This window comes from Bos javanicus, chromosome 18 (assembly GCF_032452875.1).
Source record: "Bos javanicus breed banteng chromosome 18, ARS-OSU_banteng_1.0, whole genome shotgun sequence".
Classification (NCBI taxonomy): domain Eukaryota; kingdom Metazoa; phylum Chordata; class Mammalia; order Artiodactyla; family Bovidae; genus Bos; species Bos javanicus.
In genome coordinates, this window is record NC_083885.1 from 45882836 (window position 1) to 45909959 (window position 27124).

A 27124-nucleotide genomic window follows, 5' to 3' on the forward strand; every position below is an offset into this window, starting at 1 on the left:
CAACCCAGGGTCTATGGACAGGAAAACTGGATAAATATATTGTGGTGTTAATTCCACAAGGGACCCTTGTGCAGCAGCAAAAATGGGTGAAGTATACCTACCTACTTCCCTGGGAGGAATCTTAGAAATAAAGCTGAGGGAGAAAAGCTAGTCATAGAAGATGACACGCAGATGGTTGGATGGCATCACCAATTAAATGGACCTGAACTTGAGCAAACTCCAGGAGATGGTGAGGTACAGGGAAGCCTGGCGTGCTGCAGTCCATGGGGTCGAGAGAGTCACGATTTGGCGACTGAACAAAGAATGTTCCATTTTATAAGCTCAAAATCGAGTAAAGCTAAAATTATAATAGTTAGGAATGCATGCCGATCTGATTTAAAAAATAAACTATTAAAAGAGGGACTAATAACTGATAAATGAGGGGTGATGGAGACTTCTGGAAGGGAGGCAGGGTAGGACTCACAGTGACATGCTGGCTCTCAAACTGGTTCTGAGGGGTTCGTTTTACTGTTAAAACTTGCTACCTCACAACTAGCCTCCAGACAGCCTTCAGCGTGTGTCAGTCATCATGTCACAAAATTGAAAAAGAGCTAAGCTGTGGGGAATGCCAGCTTTTACCAAGCGTGTGGAGAAGACAGAGCTGTGCACAGAGTGAGAAGGAGCTGTCAGTGGGGTGCCCTGGAGTGCCAAGAGAACCCACCAGAAGGAAGGAATTGGAGTCTCGAAGGTTCCCGGAGCTAAGAGCAGGACGGGAGGATGAGGATGGGGAAGAGTATCAGACCTGGCCGCCCGGGGGTGACGTCTGGGCTTGGAGGAGCAGTGCTGGGGGAGAAATGGGGACAGAAGCTACAGTGACTGGCTGCAGCCAACAGGAAAAATGGAGCCGCAGAGCCCCAGAACAGAGTCAAGAGGGAAGGGCCTCCTCTGAGGTCGGAACACCCCCACCCCCACTCAGCCCTTTCTCCCTGGAACAGTTGGCCAGAGGGGAATCTGACTCCAGCCGGATACTCTATTCCGACTGACAAGGTCATGACTCCCTGGCCCAGCCAGGACGCCCCGGGGGAAAGAATAGGGCCTGGTCACCTGCCCTAACCACACGCTGTGAGGACAGGACGAGAAAGCCATAAGGTAGGGGCACTGGGGTGTCTGGGAAGGACTCTGGGTCCCAGGCTGGCCTGTAAGGCTCAGGTTCTTCCCAAACCAGGGGAAACCCTCTCTGGGTCCCATGGGTCATCCTTCCCTGTCCCCACCTCCTCAGCAGTGGGGTGCCAAGAAGCTCTCACCGTGTCCTGCGGTGAGAACAGACAGACACTAATCTCATCTCCCCAGACCCCGGCGGCCTCCAGTATCACAATCATAACAGCAGGAACTGGCCTCGTTCCCTCCCTTTGTTTGTCTTGGGAGGGGCAATTGCTGAGCAAAGAGAGAAGGGAAATCCTGGCCTTAATCAGCCGTTACTCAGGCCCCTGGGCCTCTGGGGCCCTCTCAGACCTGGCTCCTTCCTGGCCCTGTGTATGGGGAAGGGAGCTGGGGTGGCGGGTGTATAGAGAACCCAGGGCTTAACCGCAGTGCATTCACGCTAGAAAAAAATAAACCCCAGTCCAGGGGCACGAACAGAGTTCACTGACCACTTGCCGTGTGCCAGACCCTGGGCTAGCCCTCCACTTGTCAGAGCTCCCTGACACTGCCCGGCCACCCTCGGAGGTCGCCATCAGGCCCTCCAGCTTCCAGAAGAGGAACCAGGGTCACAAGGTTGGCCGAGATGGGAATCCCACCCAGATCTCTCTGACCCCCATGCTATGCTCTGAAGCTCAGCTGACCCCTCCTCCCACTGGGCAACGGGAGGTGGTGAGGGGCAGGGTCTGCATGGGAAGTCTCCCCTTCACCCCTTCACCTCTTCTTTCTCCCCCAGAGGCCACACCACGGTCCAAGACCCCCGGCTGGGTGGCAGAGCCATCCCCATGGCTGAGTTTCTGCCCCTGCTGCCTTGTACACCCTTGCTGACCCAGGATGTCTGTGCCCAGGACTCACGGGTGCCCCCAGCCAAGGAGCCGAGCCAGGAGGCACAGGGTGGCAGGGTCCATGGCCCGGCCCCTAAGCGCTGGAAGCTCCTGGAGGTGCCCACCATTCAGATAACACCAGCCAGCAATGGGGAGTCACCCCCTTGCACTCCACCCGCCCAGCGCCTGCAGCTGCCGAGGACCCCAGGCCGGAAGAGTTTGCCCCAGGACAGGTCAGACCTAGGAGGTGGGATGGGAAAGGGGTTCTCTCTCTCAGGACTCAAGCTCGAGGGTGGGTTCCCTGTGGCTGGCACTGTCCTGGTTGGGGGTTGAAGGTCAGTTAGAATGTGGCTTTAGCCCCACAGGGGCCTGACTGGAAGTTGTAAAATATATGCAGATAAAAACTGGAATATGTGTTGGGATAATCAGCTATGCTCAGCTGAGCACTGCTTACTAAGACCAGAGGCAAATACTCACCAACTGGTGTTTTTCAAACTTTGGGTCATGACCCATTTAAGGCCATGAAACCGATGTAGTACACCGCAGTGAACACTTTTTTCCCCCAAATAGAATCAGAAGAGAACTGAACATAACACAGTGTTAAAAAAAAACAAACAGAAAAAGAATAAGAAAATAACACAGTGTAGCAGGCAGTGAACAAGTGTGGTTTCCTAGCAATTTTGTGACATTACATATATAGCAGACCCTCCATACCCATGGGAGTATTCTAAGACCCCTGTGGATAAACTCTGCAGATGCTCAAATCTCTTACATAAAATGGTGTAGTATTTGCATATTAAACTACTCACACTCTCCCGTTGAGAATACCTCTAGGTTACTTACAGGTTTCTGTGCTGTGCTGTGCTGTGCTGTGCTGTGCTGTGCTCAGTCGCTTCAGTAGTATCCAACTCTTTGCGACCGTGTGGCCCCGACCATGTGGCCTGTAGCCCGCCAGGCTCCTCTGCCCACAGAATTTTCCAGGCAAGAATTCTGGAGTAGGCTGCCGTTTCCTACTCCAGGGGAATCTTCCCAAAAAAGGGATTGAACCCCTGTCTCTTGTGTCTCCTGCTTTGTTGGCAGATTCTTTACTGTCTGAGCCACCAGGGAAGTTCCCAATACAATGTAAACAGTTGCCAGGAAGCAAACTCAAGTTTGTTTTCTGAAAAAAGTTTTTTTAATTGAAGCACAGTTGATTTATAATGTTGTGTTAGTTTCAGGTGTACAACAAAGTGATTCAATTATACATACATATATATATCTATTCTTTTTCAGATTATTTTCTACTACAGGTTATTTATCTTAAGATGTTGAATATAGCTTCTTGTGCTATATAGTACATCCTTGCCATTTATCTTTTTTCTTTTTGGCTAAGCCACAGGGCTTTCGACATCTCGGTTCCTCAACCAAGGACTGAACCCAGTACCAGCAGTGAAAGCGCTGGGTCCTAACTGGACTGCCAGGGAAATCTTAGACTCCTAATTTATTGCTTTCCTATTCTGGAAATTTTTATACAAAAATTATTATGCTGTACACCTGAAATTAATATAATATTATCTATCCAGTTTTTAAAAACTGAAGTATAGTTAATTTACAATGTTGTCTTAGTTTCAAGTGTATTCCTCCCAGAATTAAAAAAAAATTCTGATCTTTGATTGGTTGAATCCATGGACGTGGAACCTGCAGATATGAGGGCCTATTCTATTTCTAATTGTGTACTTGGAGACCAATATAAAAAGTATTTCCTGTTGCAGCTCATGGGCAAAAAAAAAAGTTTAAACAAAACTTCTACAAAGAAACACTACCTCTGGCACAAGGAGACAGGAACAAGGAGGTTGAAGGCTGTAGGAGGAAAGAACTACATTGGCCTTTAACAGAAATGTCCATTGTGGCTTTTTCCAACAAAGAACATTTGGATAAGAGTTAAAAGTTTATGAAGTAGGGCTCTGTGTGTTAATGTGGAGAAATCTCAGAAATAAAGATGATGAAGAAAAACAGGTTGCAAAATGATAGTAGGAGCCTAATTGTGTATCTTTTTAAAAGATTTTGAACAGGATATATTGTTAGTGGATGCATCTTGATGCAGAAAAAGGATAGAAAAATGTACAAAAATGGTAAAATATCCACATCTATTATATATGCTTGGTGGGGACCAAGATAACTCTTGTATTTTTCTTGTTTGAAATAAACATTCCCTAATTAAAATTTTTTAAGTATTTCAAAAGAAGAAACAGGCCAAGAGAAATACAAAGAAAGAGAACAGTGAGACAGAGGGAGATGGGAGGAGGGCCTCACTGGGATCTGACCCTGAGATCTGACCTTGAGAGGCAGTTGTCCAAGAACTGAGCTTTCCTACAGAGGGAAAGGGAGTGCAAAGGCCTGGGGGCAGGAACAGGAACTGGGAAGTCAGAGCAACAGCAGGGAGGCTGGGTAAGCTAGAGGCAGTGAACAAAAGGGAGCCAGAGAAGTTAAGAGTGGAGTCTTCGGCAACTTTGCTTTTAGCTGGACTGAGGTACAGCCAGAAGACTCTGTACTGGAGGGCTTCCACCTGACAGGCTCCTTCAGGCTGTGTGTGTGCGGGGAGCAGGCTGTAGGGGTTGGGAGGGAGCAGGGAGACCAGGGAGGAGGCTGTGTGATGGTCCAGGAGGGAGAGGATGTCCAGGAGGGAGAGGATGGAGGCTGGGCCAGGGTTGGGGCAGTGAGGGAAAAGAGCTTAAACTGGATAGATTTTGTAGGAGGAGCCTACTGGGTTTGCTGAGAGACTAGAGGGAAAGAGAGGGGTCAAGAAAGGCTGAAATTTGGGGCATTCCACCCACCAAAATGGGCATCCCAGACGGAGATATTGATAAAGTCTCTACCTGCCAATGCAGGAGATGCAAGAGTCGTGGGTTCGATCCCTGGGTCGGGAAGATCCCCTGGAGAAGGGAATGGCTACCAATTCCAGTGTTCTTGCCTGGAGAATCCAAGGGACAGAGGAGCCTGTCCAGCTACAGTCCACAGGGTTGCAAAGAATTGGACAGGACTGAATGAGCACACACCCACCAAAATGGAGAAGTCAGTGGATGTTTTAGGAGGGAAAGGGTGTAAGTGTGGAAGAGCCGTGGGAATGGAGTTTTTTTCAAGAGGTAGGAACAGCCCATCCTGGAGAGGGGTGGGGAGCAAGTTTGAGCTGGGGGGCCTGTGGCCAGGAGCTGTGAGGTTCTGTGCACATATCTGTGTTCTCGGGGGAGGAGTCCAGGACACCGAGAGACCCGGGCAGCTGCTCCAGAGATAAAGGTGGGTTAGGGCATCAGTGGAGGATTGCGTCCACCGACAGTGACCTTGGCGACTCACTTCCCATCTTTGAGGCCGGGGCTTCCCCTTCTATAAAAGGGGAGCACTCCCACCTCCCTCGCTCCCAATCCCATCCTGTGGGAAAACCCTGATCACAGAGTTAGTGGGGTTCCCAGGACTGGGTTGACTTGCTCGACGTCATGGCTGACTGGGGCTGGCACTGGAAGGGGTCCCCAGAGACGCCGCTCAGAGATGCTGAGAGGGAGGCGACCTAGGGCCCCACCTCCTTCCCGCCAGCTGCTGTTCCCCGCGTCCCCACTGCCCCAACACCTCCGTTTCCCCGAATTTCCCTCCCATCCCCAGCCCCGCCTCCTCTCTCAGTTTCCGCCCCGGGTAGGGAGTAGGGGTGCGTAGAGCGCCGGGCCCGAGGCCTCATTGGAGCGGAGGACCCCTCTCTGGGTACCAGGCGAGCGCATCCGGCCTGTGCCCAGGCTACCACGGCGGAGTTGTGTTTCTGATCGAGTCCGTCTCTGTGTTTTTCCGTTTCGGTCTTTCCCCCTCCCCGGTCCAATTCTCTGTCTCTCTCCTTAGATCCTCCGTCTCTCTGTTTCTCTTCGCCCCTCTTCTTGCTCTCTCCGGGCCCTGACGACCCCGCCGGCCCCTCTTGACCTCTGTCTCGCTCCTCCTGCTCCTGCGCCGCGTCGCTCCATCTCTAATTCTCCCTCCAGCATCGGATTCCTCCCTGGGGTCTCGCTCGGTCCCCGCCGTCCTTCCCTCGCCTCTGACCAGCACCCCCACCCCCCCACCCCCCGGGTCTCCCTCTAGTTCTCACCTCCTGCTTTCCCGCCTCCCCTCCGGTACCTTTCTCCCTCCGGGGATCTGAGTCTCTGCCTCGAGGCCCAGCCGCCCCTCCCCGCCAGGGCCGATCCCTCCAGGCCACTAGTCCCCGGCAGGGCCGATCCCTCCCTTCTCGCCCCCTCCCGCGGGCGGGGGGCGGTGCCGTGACGCGCGGGGCGGAGGCAGGAAAGCGGAGCTGACGCCGCGGCGGCGTCCCGCGGCCCCGGCCTTTTGTGCGGGCAGAGGGCGGCGGGGTTGGGGCGGGGGTCGGGGGTACGGCAGCCAAAGAAGGAGAGGCGGCTGACCGGCGTGGACGCCCAACGCCGCACGGCCCAGCCCAACCCGGCCCGGCCCTGCCCTGCGGCTGGGCGCGCCCGCCGCGCCGCATCCATGTTCGAGTGAGGACCGCGGCGGGGGCGGGGGCGCGGGGAGGTACTGAGGGGTCGCTGGGGCGGGGGCTCCACGGGCTCGGCCCGGCGTGGCGCGATCGCAGCCGAAGTCCAGGAGCTTGGGCACAGGGGTCGGCCGGAGGGGAGGGGAGGGAAGCCTCGGGGGCCCAGGGGTGCACTCGGGGGTGGGGCGCTGACGGCAGGGTAGCCCCCCGGGTCTGCTCGGCACTGCCCGGACGCGATGCGCCAGCCTGGCGGAGCTTTGGCTCGGGGTCCGGGGCTCATCGTGCTAGGAGCGCGGCCTGCCGGGAGCGCCCCCGGCCTCCTTTGCAGCTGCTTGGGAGATGAGGAGTGGGCGCGAGGCTGACCCGGGTCTTCAGGCCTGCTATCAAGGCTGGGCGGAGACGAGCCCCCGCCGACCAGGCTCCCAGGCCCGTGAGTCCGGGGCAGGCCCGGGAGCAGCCTCTCCAGGTCTGAGCCCCCTCTGTTCTGGTCTGTCTGAAGTCTCGAGGTTGCTCGGATAGGGTCTTCTACGTGGCCGGCCGACCGCGTGTCTCAGATCCTCTGGGGTCCTGAGCACGGAATTGACCTAGTAGTCCCTGTCTGGGCCCAGAGTATTCTAGATTATGCATTATAGGTGTCTTGGACGTGTATGCGTATCTGTGTTCCTGGTGTGCAAGCAGCTGTGATCCTCTTTGGCTCTGTGTGTGTGTGTGGCTTCATGTGGTATTGTAAGCTCCGTGTGTGTGTCTGATTGGGATCGTAGTGTGTGTCTGGGGCTTTGTGTGTGTGGCTGTGACTTCCCATGGTTGTGTGTGTGTACTGTACCTCATTCCATCAGACATCCGCGTGTCTAGTTGTGACTCTGGAGTATGTGTACATGTGTCTAAGCCTCCTAGTGTGCAGCAACAGCTGTGGTCCTCCTTGGCCGTGTGCCTGTGTGTGTGAATTTATTATCTTGGATTCCATCTGTGGCTCCAAGTGTCACTGTAAATTGCCTGTGTGTTCAGTTGTGACTTTGTAGTGTGTGTGTGCGTGTGTCAGGGGCTCTTTGTTTGCTGCTGTGACCTTTCACCTCTGTGTGTGCTTGTAATTTACCTCTGTACCTATTAGCATAGTGTGCAAATATAAGTCACCAGTGTGTCCATGTGTGACATTATTGTCTGGCCCCGGCCTTGGTGAGTATGAGTGAAACCCTCTGGGGCTGTACCTTAAATCTACGTCTGATTCCATCTTTGTGGGACAGTTCCGGTGTGTGTCCCTTTATGACATTGTTGTATGCCCCTGGCTTGCATGTGAGCAGCTGGGACCCTCTGGGGCTTTGTGTGTGTGAAGGGTGTGTGAAGAATACGAGAGAGAGACCCCTTGTGGCTCTTAGTGAGCCTGGGACCCTCCCTCTCGAGACCTTGGGTGTACCCTTGACAATCTGGAGCAATAATAATAGCTGACATTATTATGAAAGTTCTCCTGTGTATAAGACGTGTCCCACGCATGATTTCAAATTCAGTCCCTGGCCACTGTGTGGTCGAGGTGTGTCCACAGCCGTCCGGGGCTGCGCTGTTCCTGAGTCCTTCACGGCTGTGTGTGTGTAGGACTCTCAGTCACTCGGCAACAGCATTTGCAACAGCATTTGCCACGTCCATCTCGTGCCACGTAAGAGCAGGTCTTCGCTCTGTCTTCCGCTCCTGATGGGGAGTGCCATGAAAACTGAGCTGAGCCTGGACTTAATTTACCTGGGTGGTGCCTGTGTTAGCTGGGGGCCTCTGGGACTGTTCTTTCACTGTGTGGCCATCTCTGTCACTGTGGAAATGTTACTTTCAAGTCTCCTCCAAAAACTTCCCTGGAGCTGTATATATGAACGTACCTGGGACTTTTCTGTTTCTGTCACCCTCTGCAGCTTCGTGTCTTTGTCTTGCATGCAGGTGTGTGTGTGACTTCTGGGGCATTGTGTGTGACTGTAATATACCTGTGATGTTACTGCTGGGTGTGTAGGGGTGAGGGGTGGGGGAGACGTCTTACAACTGTGGGGAACTGTGGTTTGCCTGGGACCCTGGCTATGTGTGACCCACGCGGAGGGTCCGTTTTGTGCACACCTGTGCACAAGATGCCTCTGCCCCACTCTGCCCAGAGGGAGCTGTTGGCTCATTTAGGCCCAGGAGGCAGGAGGTGAGGTGTCTGCAGTGACAGAACCCCATTCTCGTCCAAGTCCCTCCAGCCTTGTCACCATGGCAAGGCCCCTCCACTCCACTGCTGCAGCCTGCCTGGTGGGGCAGCCGCATGGTTGTCAGCACTTCCTCTTTGTACTGCCGAGAGCAAGATCTGGGGGTGCAGGCCGTGCCCTGGCTGCATGTGCTGGACCTGTCTGCAGGAACCCTCCGCAGACCTGTGGCTGCAGGAGTATAGGAGGGGTGGAGGTCTTGAGCTCAGTCACTTCAGTCATGTCTGACTCCTTGCAACCCCGTGGACTCTAGCCCACCAGGCTCCTCTGTCCATGGGATTCTCCAGGCAAGAATACTGGAGTGGATAGCCATTTTCTTCTCCAGGGGATCATTTCAGGCTGGAGAGGCAGGAAGATGAGGCAAGAGGGGAATGTGATCACCCCTCCTTCAAACCCTTCCCCCAGCCCATAAGGGCTCTCAGGGTGAAGCCCAGACTCCTGCCCAGGGCCCACAGGGCCTGTGGGTAGGCCTGGGACCTCCCATCCTCCTTCCCCAGCACCTCCTGGCCACCTCACTCCTCCTTAGCCTTGCCAAGCTCAGTCCTGTTCCAGAACTCACTGTTCCTGCCCCTAAAACAGCCTTCCCCAGCCTTTTGCCAGATCCTTGTCCTTGGGGCTCAGCTCAAGTGTGCCCTGAACACCACCCTGCCCCCACCAACTTAGTCCTCCTTTATCTCTGGGGTCCTCTAACTTGAACTTGCATTAGAGTCTCCTGGGCCCCGCCCCCACTTCCTGATTCAGGAGGTCTGCAGTGGGTCCCGGACTCTGCATTTCTAACCACTTCTGGGCACTTCCTCTGAGCAGCGCTGCTTGGTAGCACTGACCAGTGTCTGAGGTCATCATCCTCATTTACCTGTTCTCTTATTGATCATCCCTGTTCCCTAGTCAGAATGCCAGGTCCCTGCGGGCAGGTGGTACATCTGTCTTGCCCCCTTCTGTGTCCCCAGTGCCTGGTGCAGGGCAGGGGCTCGGTGTGCACTCAGAGAGTGAATGGTTGGGGTTGGGGTCAGTTGGGTTAGGCTGAGGTGTTTGTGCAGTACCTGTTGGAGTTAACATAGCACTTTGGCAGCAAATGGGCTGGCTTCGTGACAGCAGGGCTGTGTGCTCCATTTCAGTCTGACAGTTCTTAATAAAGGTGCCTTCCAAGTGGTGGGCTTTATGTATATATGTCCTCCTCCAGACAACCCTGTGAGGTGGATGTTGCTACTAGTCCCATTATACTCGAGAAGAAACCGAGGCCCAGAAAGACACTTGCCCAAGGTCACACAACGCAGGGCCCCAGCTGAGATCTGCAGGGGTCTCAGGCTGCCAAGGGTTGGGCAAGTCATACACTTGGTGGAATCCAAGTTTGGGGGTGGGGTAGGTGGGGGTAGGTGGACTGAATCACTCATTCAGTGAGTGATTCAGTCCACCAGGACAGAAGCTTGCGGAGCACCCGCTGTATGCCAGGCCTCCTAGGCAGGGGGGTGCACCTGGGGACGAAACCCCCTCCCCCTGTGAAGTGCACTTGCCGGTGTGGGAGGATTTGAAACAAGAAAATACAGAAGTGCAGGAGAAGTGATGAGAATGGTGGAGAGGGAAGGGGCTTGGGAGGAGGAATGTGCTTTACATGGAGAGGCGAGGGGAGGTGTCTTAGAGAAGTGAGCCCTGAGCAGGGGATGGGCTGAGGACCTTGCCTTCGCCTGGAGTAAAGTGCAGCGGTGGGGAGAGCTTAGACAGGAGGGCCCTGACCTGACTGGGGAGGAGGCTGCTGAGATGTCCAGGACGGAGAGCCTGGAGGCTGGGCCAGGGTCCTGGTGCAGGAGGAAGTAGGCAACATAAAAACAATGGAAATAGATCTTAGAGCTGGAGCAGGGGAACCTGCTAACAGATTAAAAATGAAGAGTAAGTAGGAAAGAAGAAGCAGCTTAGGTTTTTAGCTCAGGCAACTGAGTGGAAAGTATTTGTTCAATAAATATTTATTATATGAATGAATGAATATGTTAGTTTGAAAAACGACACAGGCGTGACTAAGAGCTCACTTTGTGCCAGGCTGTGTTAGAAGCCCTTTACGCGTATGGACTTGTTTAACCCTCCAAACAAGAAGATGACATGTGTTTCTTACCCCTGGGTTATAGATGAACTCACCAAGGACAGGGAGCTGGGGGGCCTGCTCTGGATCATTCTGCGAAGAGGTGGAACAGGGTGGGTGGGTGAGAATCAGTGGGCTGAAGCGGGACCCCCCATACAGGCCCATCGCCATCCCCCAGCCTACCTCCCCTCATAAGAACCCTCTTCCTCTCCCCCCAGCACAACCCCCCACTCTGGCCGGAGCACGCCAAGCAGCTCTCCATCCCTCCGTAAGCGCCTGCAGCTCTTGCCCACAAGCCGACCCCCGCCTGAGCCAGAACCGGGCACCATGGTGGAGAAGGGGTCGGATAGCTCCTCAGAGAAGGGTGGGGTGCCTGGGACACCCAGCACCCAGAGCCTGGGCAGCCGGAACTTCATCCGCAACAGCAAGGTTGGTGCCGGCTCAGGTGGGGTGAGGGCAGGGTGGGAGGGCAGGGGGATTCAGGGGCTTTTTCTGACTCCTTTCCTTTCTCTTGCAGAAGATGCAGAGCTGGTACAGTGTAAGTAACTGGGCAGGGGGCCTTGCCAGAGGGATGAGGGAGGGGGACAGGTACTGGGCCCAGGGGCCGCTGGCTGCCACTGTCAGAGAGTGGGCGCTGGGGTCAGGAGACCTGGGGGGTGGTCTCATCCCAGGCTGCTACTTACATGCTCTGTGACCTTGAGTGAGTTGCTTAACCTCTCTGGGCTGCTCTGTCCTTGAGAAACAGTACCCACCTTACTAGACTGAAGGGAACGCTCCCTGAGAGTCAGTGATGCCGGTGGGTACCGGACACAGCGCCTGGCTTCTGTAGCAATCAGTAAATGGCTCTCATCATGGTTACTTTTGTGTTATGGGCAGTGGGAGCCAGAAGTGAGCTAGACACTGAAGCCTCAGAGAGGCTGTCCTGGGCTGAGACTGAGGGGTGCTGGGAGCTTTGGGGGGCAGAATTTTAGGGGTGTGAAAATCCATCCCGGTTCTTACCTCCCAAACGTCCCCCAGATGCTGAGCCCCACATACAAACAGCGGAACGAGGACTTCCGGAAACTGTTCAGCAAACTCCCTGAAGCAGAACGCCTCATTGTGGGTGAGTCGTCCCCCCACCGCCCCCAGCCAGACCCTGAGCCCCCAGCTCTGCCCTCCTGACCCTCCCCGCGTGCGCCAGCCCGGCCAGGCCAGCTTGTGACTCGGGTGTCTGCCCGTCTCTCCTCTTGGCCGCCTCAGATTACTCCTGTGCCTTGCAGCGCGAGATCCTCCTCCAGGGCCGCCTCTATCTCTCCGAGAACTGGATCTGCTTCTACAGCAACATCTTCCGCTGGGAGACAACCGTGAGCCGACCCAGCCCGGACGAGGAGGGGCCCCAGGGCGGGCAGTGGCCTGGCCCCTTCTGACCCACCTTTTGTTCTCAGATCTCCATCCAGTTGAAGGAAGTGACGTGTCTGAAGAAGGAAAAGACGGCCAAGCTGATCCCCAATGCCATCCAGATCTGCACGGAGAACGAGAAGGTGAGCAAGAGAAGAGGTGAACAGGGGTCCCGGGTCCCCGATCTTCACTGACTCCTCTCTCCTCCCCGCCACCCAGAGCCCTGTTCACTTTGCACCCAACTTCTCACAGGGAATACTCGTTCTCTTTACTCTCCAGCCCCAGCCTGGGCTCCCATCATCTCTAGCCTGGACCCCTGCACATGCCCCTGACTCAGGCCCTGCAGTCTCCCCTCACACAGCTGCTCAGGGATAGTCTTAATAGACAAATTCTATCAGCTCAGAGGCCTTTTCTGCCAGGAAGCCTTCCCTGATGCTCTATCGTGATTGTTGCCTCATGGTCCAAGATGGCTGCCTCACACCAGTGGCCCAGACAGGAGAAAGAAATAGGGAGGGAAAGCTTCACAGCAGACTTCTCTTTGTGTTTTCTTGGCTAAAAGGGGATCTGTTAGCCACTCCTAAGTGGGCGTCAGAGACTGGGTATGTGCCCTGGGCTTCCCCCGAGCAGCCTAGCCACTCTAGGCTGACCCTGTCTCCTGCCCTGGACTGTAAGTCCCGGGGCAGGGTTAATGTCATCTCCTCATCACTGGGACTCCAGAGTTGACCATTGCTGGACTGGCCACAGAACTGACATTCTGTTGGGTGAGTGAGGGGATGACTGAATAGCTACCTCGGGCTGGGGAGCCAGGAACACAGTGTGTGCACAGGTAGAGCTTCCCCCTTCCTCTGGCCTGGTGTCTCCCCCACCGTTCATACTTCTCTCCCTCCTGCAGCATTTCTTCACCTCCTTTGGGGCCCGAGATCGCTGCTTCCTCCTCATCTTCCGCCTCTGGCAGAACGCGCTGCTTGAAAAGGTAGGCCTGGGCGAGTCCTGGACAAGGGGGTTAGAGGTCGGGCTGGGGAGAGGGGACCATGGAGCCAGGGATGCTAGGACTCGGGGAACCCCTCCAGCTCTTCTCATGGGCAGCAGGTCCAACGTACCTGTAGCTTCTCCATAGGCCACCCCCCACTGCCCAGAGGGCCTCCGCGGGCTCCAGTGTCATAGCCCACCCACAAGAAATGCATACCCACGGCCCCTTAGTAACCACCAGTGAATCAGAAGTGCTCTGAAGGGACTTTTTTGGCAGTCCAGTGGTTAAGACTCTGAGCTTCTAATGCAGGGAACGTGGGTTCAATCCCTGGTCAGGGAACTAAGATCCCATATGCTGCATAGCCAAAAAGAAAAAAAGCTCTGAAAATGGGGAGACTTGGGGTATGTTTGGCAACAAAACCTGACTTGAGCTAACATGGAGATTTACAATCCCTGTCAGCACCATCTAACAGAACTTGGTGCTATGCTGTCTGATATGGCAGCCATTGACAACACGTGCCCGTTGAACTCTTGGCTAGTGTGACTGAGGAACTGTATTTTTAATTTAATTTCAGTTTGAATTAATTTAAACTTAAAAAATCCTGTGTGCTTCTTATATAACACAGGTCTGTATTTATCTCAATTAATGGGCCACAAAATATTTATGTGTATGACTGGGGTCAATCTTAAATATAACTGTGATTCAACATAAAATTATAGTAACCAGTATAGAATATACCAGTGATTCTCAAACCAGAGTTTCAGGAATCTTTTACGCTCTTTAATTACAGACTCCAAGGAGGTTTTGTTTAAGTGCAGTATATCTGACAATATAAACTGGTTTAGAAATTGAAACTGGGAGCTTTTTAAACATAAGATACACAAATACACTTGGATTAGCTACCAGAACAATGATAATATCACAGTCTCTGGGAAAACCCAACTGTATAGTCATAAAAGAGTAAAAGTGAAAAAGGCAAGTAATATCTAATATCTTATGCTACTAACACTTACCATACTTAATGGAAATAATTTTTCCCTCATGCATTCCCTAAAAGGGTCTAGGGGACACCCAGAAATTGGACCACACTTTGAGAACCTCTGGATACTAATATAATACAGATATTTGGGGTATTACAGTATAGGCACTGTAAAATGTTTCTTATATCCCCAAATTTCTTAATTTTGAATCAAGTTTTACCCCCAAAGATTTTGAATAAGGGATTTCAGACCTTTACTTATCACATTCTGGTAGTCTATTATGGGCCAGCTTTGAGTGGGCTGTCCTGGAATGACCATTATGGTTGAATGGGTTTATGTAGCATGAATTTGGCAGCAATCAGCTAAAAACCCAAGCAGACAATGGTTTAAGCAAACAGATGCTGAAGTACTTCAGGTAGTAATAAGGATAGCTAACACCTAACAGAGCTACTGTGTGCCAGGAACTGTTCTGAGCTTTCCATGAATTAACTTACTTAATCATCACAGCCACCCTTTGAGGCAATATGGTTATCTTTATTCCACCAAGGAGGCACAGAGGGAAAGCCTTGCCCATGGTCACATATGCTTTTCTGTGGCTGAGTGGGGTTCTGACCCATTGTAGTCAGGTTCTGGAGTCCACTTAATCACACTGATACCCATGTAACAAGAGGTATGGAGGTAGGCAATCCTGGGAGAGGGGAGTGGTTGGGGGCTGCCTGCATCATTCAGGATCCAAACTCTTATCCATTATTTCACACCATCATCCTGCTGTTGATGTTTTTTGTCCACATGCTTATTGCCTCATGGTTGCAGTATGGCTGCTACAGCTCCAGATGTCGTGCCCTCACTTAACTATCCCAAACGTGAAGGAAGAAAGGGATGGATGGAAAGTGGGCATTCCTTTATCAGGAAGGGAAAGCCTCTTTCAGCAAACTTTTCCTTACATTTCTTTGGCTAAAACTTGGTCACATGATCACCTGTGGTTGCAGAGTTATATGGGTTATATGGCAAATGAAAAAATGAATTGGTATGAGCCAGTTTTAATTCGCTGGGGCTGGGGAAGATTTTCACCTCAGACATATCAGGGTCCTGCTGGCAGGAAGGAAGGGTGGATAGATGTTGGGGTCTGCTACTGCTGGCATGCAGCACCTCAGAAGGCCCAAACACACTCCTCTAGCAGGGCTTACTCACATCCTGTCCTCCAAGGGGGCTGCAGCTGTGGCCATCCTCAGGGGCAAGAGTCCTGAAACAGGAGCCTGAGGGAGGGACAAGGCAGCATCAAAGTCTTCAGGGAGGCTGAGGGCAGCCAGACTGCTGGGGGTGGAGTTCAGCCCTATCACTGAGTGCAAGTCACTGAACCCCATCCATCAGATGGGGACCATTCCTTCCTTGTAGCACCTGAGCTGGCCCCAGAATAAGTGCTCCATCACATCAGCTCTTGGGAGGTAGTGCAGTCCAATGGTTAGCTCCAGGGCTGAACCAACACTCTGGGATCACCTCAGTACCTCCACTTTCTAATTAAATGATGTTATGCCACCTCTGTGGGGCTTCCCAGGTGGCGCCAGTGCTAAAGGACCCACCCACCAGTGTAGGAGATGAAAGAGATGTGGGTTCAATCCGTGGGTCAGGAAGATCCCCTGGAGTTGGAAATGGCAGCCCACTCCAGTTTTCTTGCCTGGAGAATCCCATGGACAGAGGAGCCTGGTGGGCTACAATCCATGGGGTGGCAAAGAGTTACACGACTGAGCACACACACACACACACGCACCTTTGTGCCTTATTGTCATTATCTTAAAATGATGATAATATTAGCACCTACTTGACAGAATTGTTTTGAAGACTTATTAAGTTGGCACACATAAAAGTTAGAAGAATGCCTGGCATATGGTAACAACTCAGTGAATGTCAGTTGCTGCTGCTGCTACTATTATTACTATTACTATCTCATCAGTCTCATCTAGCCACTCTAGCCGTGGGTACCTCCTGAGGATGCCTGGGAGAAGTATTGATAGTTGGGAGCATGACTGCACGGTGGGTGGGAGCATTGGCTCTGGAGTCTGGCTGGGTTTGAACTTCAGAGTTGACCTCAAGCATAACTTCTCCGCTCTGGGCCTCTTATTCTCCTCTATAAAACTGGGAAGTTTAACCTGTAGCTGTGAAAGTATTGTGAGGACCTAAGGGAAAATTCCCCAGTACACTGGCTCCCTACCCAGTGGGTTGAGAGATGTCTGCTATGGGAAGTCATGCTCCCCCTTGTGGACACCGGGGGAACTGCTGAAGCTGAGGCCAGTGAAGGGCTCTGACTCTAAGGTAGAGGCCAACCCAATGTCGTGCCCATCCAGACGCTGAGTCCCCGCGAGCTCTGGCACCTGGTGCATCAGTGCTACGGCTCAGAGCTGGGCCTCACCAGCGAGGACGAGGACTATGTCTGCCCCTTACAGCTGAATGGCCTAGGGTGAGTCGATGGTTGGTGGCTGGTTCCGGGGGGTTGGGAGAAGACACAAGGGACTGTGTCTATAGCTCCTGGAATCCTGGGTGGACCAAGATGGGTGTACAAAAGTTTGGGAGACCAGGAGGGTGTGTGGAATCTCAAAGATCACAGTGGTCTCACTCCCTCTCTTTCTTTGCAGGAGCCCCAAGGATGTGGGCGATGTAATTGCCCTGAGCGACATCACCCCCTCGGGGGCAGCTGACCACAGCCAGGAGCCAAGCCCCGCAGGTTCACGCCGTGGCCGCATCACCCCCAACCTGTCCCGGGCCAGCAGTGATGCAGACCATGGGGTGAGCAGGAGGGTAGAGGAGAGAGGAGGGTGCTGGGTGGGGCTGGGGAGATGAACGGACTCACAGATTGAGGGCACCAGCAGGGAATGGACAGAGAAGAGGTGGCTGGAGGGATGAGTGAGCGAATGGATGGAGGAACGGGATGGAGCTGGGAAGATGGGTGTGGAAAACAAGCACAGGTAGGCAAAGAGAGAGACAGGGGTGGGACAGGTAGATAGATGGAAAGGGGGAGAGACAGAAGAGCCAAGAGAGAAATGGATGGATGGATGGATGGACGAGGTGGGTGCAGTCAGATGAGGCGTGGACAGGACAGGCATAAGAAAGCTTATGACCCAGGCATCCAAGACACGCCTGACTGAGAAGCTGAGAGGAGGCCTCCTCCGGGTGGCCCCAGCGCCTCTCGCCACTCAGCTATGAGCGGAACACACAACCTCCCCAGCGTTGGTTTTCCTACAGTCTTGAAGCCTTCTGGTGGATGTGGGCACCCAAGGGACAAGCTTGGATTAAGCTTTTCTCTACAGGCAGAGGAGGACAAGGAGGAGCAGACAGACAGCCAGCCAGATGCCTCCTCCAGCCAGACAGTGACCCCGGTGGCTGAACCCCCGAGCGCAGAGCCCACCCCACCTGACGGGCCCACCTCCCTGGGTCCCTTGGATCTGCTGCCCAGTGAGGAGCTGTTGACAGACACAAGTAACTCCTCCTCGTCCACGGGGGAGGAAGGTGAGGCAGGTGGCCCAACTCGTTTGCTTCGGCTACACGAGACAGACTTTACTCAGACGGGCTGACCAAGGGAGTTGCTGGCTCACAGGACTGAAAAATCCACAGCACAGGCAGATAAGGCATTCACGTGTTCTTGTTAGAAATCTGTCCGTATCTCGCTCTGCTTTGAAGGCAGCTTGGCAAGGTGAATAGGAGCATAGATAGAGCCCCATAGATGGCTGGGGCTCAAATCCTGGCCATGCCACTTCCCAGCTGTGTGACGTGGGCCAATTATTCAACCTCTGAGCCTCATTTTCCTTATCTGAAAAATGGGTTGACAGTAATAATGCCTACTTCATAGGGTTGTCATGAAGAGACAACTGTTATACATAAGCTGCTGCTGCTGCTGCTAAGTCGCTTCAGTCGTGTCCGACTCTGTGCGACCCCAGAGACAGCAGCCCACCAGGCTCCCCCGTCCCTGGGATTCTCCAGGCAAGAACACTGGAGTGGGTTGCCATTTCCTTCTCCAATGCATGAAAGTGAAAAGTGAAAGTGAAGTCACTCAGTCGTGACTGACTCTTCGCAACCCCATGGACTGCAGCCTACCAGGCTCCTCCATCCATGGGATTTTCCAGGCAAGAGTACTGGAGTGGGGTGCCATTGCCTTCTCCTATACATAAGCTATTATGTATTAAATGGCTTAATACATGTAGAATGCTTGGGCCAGTCCATAAGTGTTGGCTTATTTCCATTGGCGGCAGCAGCATTTCCATTTTCTCCATGCCAGCTTCCTTCTCAGGTAGCTTCTACTCTTATGGGGGCAGAAAGAGCTCCAGCCCTGCCCCAGATAAGCCTAGTGGAAAGAAAGCCAGCTTTTCCCAGTGATTGCACCAAGCTCTAGGGTTGTTTCTGATTGGAGAGCTGGCCTACCCCTGAGCCCACCACTGTGGCTAGTGGCCTGGCCTAGTTCACATATATGCACACATACACACACCCTGAACCAATCACTGTGGCTGGTCTGGGACACACATGTATGCGTGCACACACACCCCCACCCGAGTCCCATAACTGTGGCTGATGGCTTGGCCTGGATTACACACACTTGTGCATGCCCACATGCACACACCCTGAACCAATCACCATGGCCAAAGACTCAAGGTTATGAGCTGGAGGGTGGGCTTATGACAGGTCCACCCCTGTCGTCACTGGGACTGCAAGCATGTAGGTCTAGGTGTGTGCTCCACCTTCAGCGCACAGTGATGGCTCTGATTGTCTGGCTGGGGGCGCACGCCCACCCTAAAGCCATCCCGTGGTGGAGGGAGCGGAGTCGCTCCATGTCAGTGTCCACTCTGGTCCAGGAGGACAGGGCTGCCCAACCACCCCACAAAGCCTGGGAGTGGGGAGGTGTGCCCCCCCTGCCGAGGGAACCCGAGGAACACAAGCAGCCCCATGCACTGTCCTTCTCTGTCGCCCAGCCGACCTGGCGGCCCTGCTGCCTGACCTCTCCGGCCGTCTCCTCATCAACTCCGTCTTCCACGTGGGTGCTGAGCGGCTCCAGCAGATGCTCTTCTCAGACTCGCCCTTCCTGCAGGACTTCCTGCAGCAGTGCAAGTTCACAGGTCAGGGGCTGAGGTGGCTGGGGTACAAGGGGAGGGCGCGGGGAGAAGCAGGCCAGGAGACCGGCAGGAACCGCCATGCAAATTGGGTGCGGTGGGTCAGGGAGTGAAAAGCAGCGATTGTGAGACAGAGAACCTCCTACGAGCTGAGTGGCCTTGGGCCAGGGGCAGACCTCCTCTGTGCCTCAGTTTCTTCCGTGTGGGGCGGGTGTGATGCTACCTGCCTTGTCAGGTTCTCGTGAGAACTAAATGAGTCAGTACTGGGGAAGTGCCTAGAACAGGAGCAGATAGGAAGCCATTTAATAAATATGAATTAAAGACTGCTCTGTCAGGCCAGTGCAGAGCCCAGGACAGATGAACTTGAGTCCCGTGGGAACAGCAGTGAAGAGATACTGACACAGATAAGCATGTGTATCAGAGGGGTGGCTGTGATCTAGGGGGTATCAGGAAAGGGTGCTGGAAGGATGTGAATTGAAACTAAGGCCTGAAGGAGGAACTTTCCTAGGGAAATGGGAGGGGGTAGGAGAGAGGAAGTCCAGGGAGGCCAGCAGGGTGCCTGCAAAGGTCCTGAAGCTGGAGGCAGGCACTGGGAGAAGGCCCTTGGGGTTGAGCCCCCAAGGCCAGGTGTGGAGGGGGCAAGCCACAGCACCAGGGGAGGCAGAAGGGCTGACCAGGAGACCAGCAGGGAGCTCAGGAGGCTACGAAAGAGGTTCAAGTAGGGGAGAGGCCTGTGTCTTTTCTTGATTGATGAAAACGAACCATGCAGCGTCCTCTGCAGAATGGGTAAGACTGTGCCTTAGGTTGGGAGCTCTCGAATCCCCGCCAAACTATGCTTATATTCTGGAGAGAGTGGCACATCAGACTGAAGCTCAGACTCTGTCCAGCAGTACTGGGGAGTCATAAAGTGTTGTAGGGCGGGACAGAGTCAGCCTTGGCTGTTAGAAGCTCCCCCTGGACCAGAGCTGGAGATGGAGGCCAGAACCTCAGGGGGAGGCTGGAGAGGTGCCCTGGAATGGCAAAGATGGGATGAACGAGGACAGTGCTCAGACAGTCAGTGAATAGATAGTGTCCAGGATGAGGCCCGAGGCTCTGCAGGGAGCCTGAAGGACGGTGGGGCCCAGCGAAGATGGGCATGTTTCAGGGGTTGGAGAGGCCAGTGGCTGTGCGGGGTCCTGAGGACTTCCAGGGGATGTTTTCAAGAGGTCGCAGGACCCTAGGTCTCAGGCTCAGGGGAGAAACCAGGACTGGTAGCATGGAGACAGGGCTGCAGAGTGGATGCAGAGGCCCAGGAGGGCTGAGAAGTATGGGCAGGAGAGAGGTCCTGGCTCCAAGGGTCATCAGCATCTAAAGTTTCAGGCATCTAGAAGGAAGATGGGGCAGACACCGGGGTGGGGGCAGGGAGGAGGTGCGGGTTTAGGAGCCAGTCTCCAGAGAACTGGAACCTTCCCCAAAAGGCTGGGTCTCCTACTGCCCGAGGGCAGAGGACTGGAGAATGGTGTCTTCATTCTGCTCCTCCATCCCCCAGACGTGACCTTGAGCCCCTGGAGTGGGGACAGCAAATGCCACCAGCGCCGAGTGCTGACCTACACCATTCCCATCAGCAACCCGCTGGGGCCCAAGAGCGCCTCTGTGGTGGAGACACAGGTGAGCCAGGCAGGATTTCCGGTGGGTGGGGGGCCGAGGGTCGGGGTAGGGAGGATGGCGCTGACTCCTGGCTCCCCCTTTGACCCCGCAGACGCTGTTCCGGCGTGGCCCCCAGGCGGGAGGGTGTGTGGTAGACTCCGAGGTGCTGACGCAGGGCATCCCTTACCAAGACTACTTCTACACTGCCCACCGCTACTGCATCCTGGGCCTCGCCCGGAACAAGGCCCGCCTCCGGTAAGCCGCACCCTGGCCCTGCCACCTGACAGCCGGGTGGTCCCAGGGCCCCCTGCCACATTCTCCCTGTCTCGAGTCATCCGCAGAATGCTGGTTGCCACCCTGACAGATGAGCAGAAGTCAGGAACACCCCGAGGTGGTTGACCTGAGCCACCAGAAGGGCGGAGTCACCACTGACCAGGAGGGGAAGGCGGGGAGGGCTTGGGAGAAGACCAGGTACTCAGCTTGGGACATGTCCACCCCACGTGGGGGTGGACACAGCCGCAGGGTGGAAGGGGTTCAAGGGTGAGGTGCGGGCTAGGATGGCAGTCTGGGTGGGCAATGCTGGGGTAGCACTGAAGATCTGCCACAGTCACGGGTGTGGACAGAGAAGGGGCTGCAGGCTAAGTGGGGTGTTGTGTGGGGATCACAGGGAACCCTTGTGGGGGATGTCTGTTTTGTGTGTGGGTGACACAGGGCCCTCTCTGAATTAGAAGAGGGCACGCACCCCCTGGGGAATGGGACAGCAAGGCTGCAGTCAGCTCCTGACCCCCTCCCCTGGCTCTGTTCCCCAGGGTGTCCTCCGAGATCCGCTACCGGAAGCAGCCCTGGAGCCTCGTGAAGTCCCTCATTGAGAAGAACTCATGGAGTGGCATCGAAGATTACTTCCACCACCTGGGTAGGGGGCAGGGACCCGGGCAGGCCGCAGCCGGGGTCAGGGCCAGGCTGGGGCAGCCGTGCAGAGCCCTCTCCTGTGTCCACAGAGCGAGAACTCGCCAAGGCCGAGAAGCTGTCCCTGGAGGAAGGCGGGAAGGACACGCGGGGCTTGCTGTCTGGCCTGCGCCGGCGGAAGCGGCCTCTGAGCTGGAGGGCTCACGGTGATGGGACCCCACACCCGGACCCTGACCCCTGTGCCCGGACTGGCATGCACACCTCGGGTGGGTTCTGTCAGGCCTGGTGGGGGGCTGGGGAGGAGCTGGGGGCCTGGCTGGGGTGAGTAGAGATGAGTCCTTCTGACTTGGAGTTGCTCCCCCACAGGCTCCCTCAGCTCCCGCTTCTCGGAACCGTCTATGGACCAGGGCCCCGGGGCAGGCACCCCCAGCGCCCTGGTTCTCATCAGCATTGTGTGAGTAAGGGGGCCGGGCTTGGGGGGATCAGACAGGCCTGGATCTGCACCCTGGCTGTGCAACCCTGGGCCAGTGCTTGGCCTGTCTGGGCCTCTGCTTACATGGGAGCATGGGCTCACCCCACAGCAAGGGTTAAGGAGGCGATGTTTGGGATGCGCCCAGGAGGGCTCCTCAGCTTGTATGGCTCAGTCTGTCATGGAGGGGTAGTCCCCGCAGGGAGATGGAAACCCTGGGGTTCTGGGGGAGTGGTCAGAGGGGGTGTGGCCTCGCCCAGGGAGCTGGAGGAGCAGGCTCCCAGGAGAGGTGGAGTTCGGTAAGCCAGGAGAGGTTTATGCATGGAGGTTTCAGGTTTTCTGTGCTCAGCCCTGAGCTGTGTGACACGAGGGACACAGTAGTGACCAGTAGTCCTGGGGCGAGACAGGTCTGGCACCAGATCAGAGGGATGAGGTTGTGATGGAGGGAATGGGCGAGGCTGACAGGGAAGCCTTGGGAGGCGGGGGAAGGCTTCCTCCAGGCCAGCCAGTGGGTCATTGGGGAAGGCATCCTGGGAAAGCAGAGGACTCTGAGCTGAGACCACCCCCCACCCACAGTGGGTTTAGGCTGAAGGACCCACCTTCACAGAGGCCTGGGCTGGGGGACCCACCTGCACACAGGCCTCGCCTGGGAGTATCCTGGCCTGGTAGGGGGGTCCCACATGTACAGAGGCCTGGGCTGGGAGCAGGGCACTCTGAGGAAATGGAAATGAGATCCATGCTCCTGCCAGATCATGGCCAGTGAGAGATCGGCCTCGTGCTCAGCCTCTGGGCCTCAGTTGGCCAGTAACAGCAGTCCATGAGGGGCTGTGTGGCGTGCTCAGCTTGGGGCTGCTGGGGTTGGGGGTCAAGGTGTGGCCAGGACAGGCTGGGCAGCTCTCATCTCTTTGTCTCCCCCTCTCTCTGCCTTCTCAGGATCTGTGTGAGGTAGGATCCTGCGTCCTGCCCTCCCTTCCCCTGTGTCTCGGCCCCTAGCTGCAACCCCTTCTTACTCCATGGCCCCGGCTCCCCCAGCAAGGTGACCGGAGCAGCAGTTAAGGGCTCAGGCATCAGGCTAGCCTGGGTTTGAACCCTGGCTTTGGCTTGTGTGATCCCAGGCACGTCGCTCCCCCTGTCTGAGTCTTGGTTCCCTCCTCTGGAAAGAGGGCTAGTCATGGTGCCCCTTCAAGGCATGGTCAAGTGGGTGCCCACCACTTGTGGAAGCGTTGGTATCCTGACCTCTGACCTCGTCTCCCCAGCCTCATCGTCCTCATTGCCCTCAACGTCCTCCTCTTTTACCGCCTCTGGTCCCTGGAGAGGACAGCTCACACTTTTGAGTCCTGGCACAGTCTGGCCCTGGCCAAGGGGTGAGTGGGTAGCCCCAGGGGGTTGGGAGCTTGGGGAGGTGTGGGGGAGGCCAAGACCCAACGTGGGCCCTGTCTTCCCCACAGTAAGTTCCCCCAGACGGCCACGGAGTGGGCGGAGATCCTGGCCCTGCAGAAGCAGTTCCACAGCGTCGAGGTGCACAAGTGGAGGCAGATCCTGCGGGCTTCCGTGGAGCTCCTGGACGAGGTGCGGCGTGGGCTGCGGGGTCCTGCAGTCATGTCCCGAGATGCAGCATAATGCATCCGGGCCTCACTTTCCTCCTGTGTTAAATGAGGAAGCCATTCATAGTCCTCACCTCCCAGGGTTGCTAGAGAAATCAGCGAGATGGAAGATAGAATTTATTGCTTCTCATCCTGGGGAAGAAGTCCAGGATGTCTTGACTTCAGGCATGGCTGGATCCAGCCGCCCAACAGTAATAAGAATCAGTCTCTCTTACCTTCTGTTGACTCTGCCCACCCCCAGGCCTGGCTTTGTTTCGGGGGCATCCCAGGTGGACCGAGATGGTACCTGCACCTCCAAGGTAGCAGCCAAAGGAAGGAGCTCATTCTCACTGGCTACTGGGTCACGTGCCCATCCCCCAACCAGGCACAGAAGCCAGGGGTAGACACAGCTTGGTCCCTGAACCCCTTCCTGCCTGTAAGGTGACTAAGGGATCATGTGAGGGTGGGAAAGAGGTTCTCCAAAAGTCAGGGATCTCACTTCCAGGAGGGGTTGCCCCAGACACCCGCTGTAGTTTGCTGGCAGTGTCTATTCAGACAGCCAGGTTCAAATTCTGACCTGTGACCTTGTGCCAATGACTTCACTGCTGGGGCCTTGGCTTCCTCCTCTGTGAATGGGATGATAATCAGTGTTACTCCAAAGGCTGCCAGGAGGATTGAAGGAGTTAGCATCCAGGACTTCCCTGGCGGTCCAATGGTTAAGACTCCAAGCTTCCACTGCAGGGGCTGTGGGTCCGATCCCTGGTCAGGGAACTAAGGCCCCACATGCTGTGGAGTGTGGCCAGAAAATAGTTTTAACTAGAAAGGAGTTAGCCTGTGAGTAGCGTCCAGCTCACGTAAACATCTCGCCTATGTTTGCTGTTATAAGTGGGATCCTGCAAAGCAGGTGTTCAGTAAAGGTGGTGGTGCGTCAGCACAGGTGCCAGGCGCTGGGGAGCATCTGGCCTTGACTGGGTGCCCAAGGGCATCATAGCCCACGTTGCTGGGTGATGCTAAAAGTCCTTTCTGGTCACTCTGAACCGTAATGCTGAGGTCCACCTTTAGGGGCCTCATTGCACCCTGAAATCATGCTAGGAGGAAGGGGAAGGGCTGTGCAGGACAGGGAGGAGGGATCATCGAGGCTGGTGTGCCATCACTCAGAGATAGGAGGTCAGGGCCTTCCCATCCTGAATTCAGTTCTGATTATATTCTTCTGCCAAGGGCATGGAATTGACTACACAAAGTAACTAACAGCAGATGCTGATTGAGCCAGACAGTTCTAAGAGCTAAAATGACCAACTGATTTGTTTCTCATGGCCAACCTTCGAGGGGGATGCTTTTGTTACCACTCCACGCCTCCCACCCCCTGCCATGTAACAGACAGGAACAGAGACATTCCCAAGGTCGCATGGCGGGGAGTAAGACTCGCTAACAGGCACCCAGCACTCTGTGTGCCGGGTCCTAGGCATACACCCGGGAGATCCCTGAAGTAATCCTATGATGTAGGAATATTACTGACTAGTGTCTCAGCTGAGGGACCCGGGATGGTTAAGGGACTTGCCCAAGGTTACCCCATAAAATGGCTTGAACCCAGGCCGTCTGGGCCCCTTCCACATGCTGCTTTGGTTGTTGTTTGTTGTTCAGTCGCTCAGTCATTTCCAACTCTTTGCTACCCCATGGACTGCAGCAGGCCAGGCTTCCCTGTCCTTCATTATCTCCCGGAGTTTGCTCAAACTCATGTCCATTGAGTCGGTGATACCATCCAACCATCTCGCTCTCTGCCTGTGAGAAGTCAGACTGGATGCGGAAAGGCTCCTCTCTCAGCACAGGCTGACCTTGGCCTCTCTGCACCTTGCCCAGTTCCTCAGCTGCAGGATGGTGGGGGTGTATCACCCCTACCAGCACTTACCCCCGACTCTGCCCACCTCTCCCCGCAGATGAAGTTCTCACTGGAGAAGCTACATCAAGGCATCACCGTCTCAGACCCTCCCTTCGACTCCCAGCCACAGCCTGACGACAGCTTCTCCTGAGGACACACGGCCATCCTCCTAAACGGACAGATAGACACAGAGGCTCGGTGGCCACTGCTGGCACAGTGTGAGCACCGGGAGCCTCCCGCCCAACCCTCCCGGTGGCCTGGCCAGGGGCCACACAGACACGGGGACCACAGAACCGAGATGCACTTTAGACCAGCGTGTGCGAGTCCAGCTGCCGTTGCCTGCCCTGCCAGGGAGCTGGCCCAGCCTTTGGCAGGCCCCCCACTAACTTATTGTGCCCGTCTGGGGTTGTGGGGTGCCTCCTGGGGTACACAATTCCTTCAGCTCTGGGTTTAATGTATTATATTTATTTGGGGCTGACAGCCCCAATAAAAGGTTGGAAATGGCTGTGATTGTCCTTGCAGGGCCCTGGGAGTGGTGAGAGCCTCCTGTTACACTTGATCCCGCCGCGGTAGGAGGGGCATACGATTCATTTTCTGGGGCCACAGACACCGACGTGACCTGGGATTCCTAAGCAGCTTTGCACCATCAGGATCCAGGGTGGGGGCTCCAAGGACAAACTAGTGGCCTGGCTCTATCCTACCTCTGATACTTGGCAGGCATGTCGCCCGGAGCAGTTCAACCTCTCTGAGCTTCAGTTTCTTCTGTGCAATGAGCATAAGAATAGCACCAGTCAGGGACTTAGCTGGTGGTCCAGTGGCTAAGACTCCATGCTTCCACTGCAGAGGGTGCAGGTTGGAGCCCAGGTCAGGGAACAAAGATTCTGCATGCCTCACAGAGTGGCCAAGAAAAACAATAGCACCGGTCTTTTAGGATTGTTAGAAGTGAGTTTTCGCGAACTTTAGCTGCATCAGAATCTCCTGGAGGACTCTTAAAAAGCAGAAAGCTGGACTCCACCCTCAGTTTGAGACTCAGCCCACCTGCCATGAGTCTGCTGAGGTCGTGCACTGCCAGCAGATTCCCAGGTGATGCTCTGCTGAATGTCCAGGGACCTCACTGTGAGAACCACTCTGTAAGGATTCAAGGAATTAATAAAGGTGGCTACTTGAAACAGGGCCTGCACAGAGTAAATATTCAATAAAGGTTACTATTATGGCAGAAAAAAAATCAGGGGAGAAAAAAAGTAAGTCATATAGTGAGGACCAAGTACGTACCAGAGTCTGTGCCAAGGTCTGAAGTATTAGTCGCTCAGTTGTGTCTGACTCTGCAACCCCAGGGACTGTAGCCCACCAGGCTCCTCTACCCATTGGATTTCCCAGGCAAGAATACTGGAGTAGCTTGCCATTTCCTTTTCCAGGGGATCTTCCTGACAGGTCACAGGCTGTAAGAATCTTAATTGAC

At 54.9% G+C, this 27124-nt stretch overlaps 1 protein-coding gene across 4 annotated transcripts; it reads left to right on the forward strand.

Moving 5' to 3' along the window:
- Window positions 1–1040: 1040 nt before the first annotated feature.
- On the forward strand, window positions 1041–26170 carry GRAMD1A (GRAM domain containing 1A). Of its 4 annotated transcripts, XM_061387953.1 has the most exons (20): window positions 1041–1128; window positions 1913–2233; window positions 11004–11214; window positions 11303–11323; window positions 11803–11887; window positions 12025–12128; window positions 12210–12305; window positions 13055–13135; window positions 16455–16567; window positions 16743–16893; window positions 17415–17613; window positions 19068–19211; window positions 20734–20852; window positions 20944–21086; window positions 21641–21744; window positions 21830–22003; window positions 22104–22191; window positions 23463–23570; window positions 23655–23775; window positions 25724–26170. In XM_061387953.1, the coding sequence occupies exons 2-20, from the start codon at window positions 1962–1964 to the stop codon at window positions 25814–25816; spliced, it is 2427 nt and encodes an 808-aa protein (XP_061243937.1). In that variant the 5' UTR covers window positions 1041–1128; window positions 1913–1961; the 3' UTR covers window positions 25817–26170. The 4 variants fall into 4 exon arrangements, with proteins under 4 accessions (XP_061243937.1, XP_061243940.1, XP_061243938.1 ...); XM_061387956.1 differs by lacking the exons at window positions 1041–1128; window positions 1913–2233 and adding an exon at window positions 5696–5792; XM_061387954.1 differs by lacking the exons at window positions 1041–1128; window positions 1913–2233 and adding an exon at window positions 6358–6505.
- The last annotated feature ends 954 nt before the right edge of the window (window positions 26171–27124 follow it).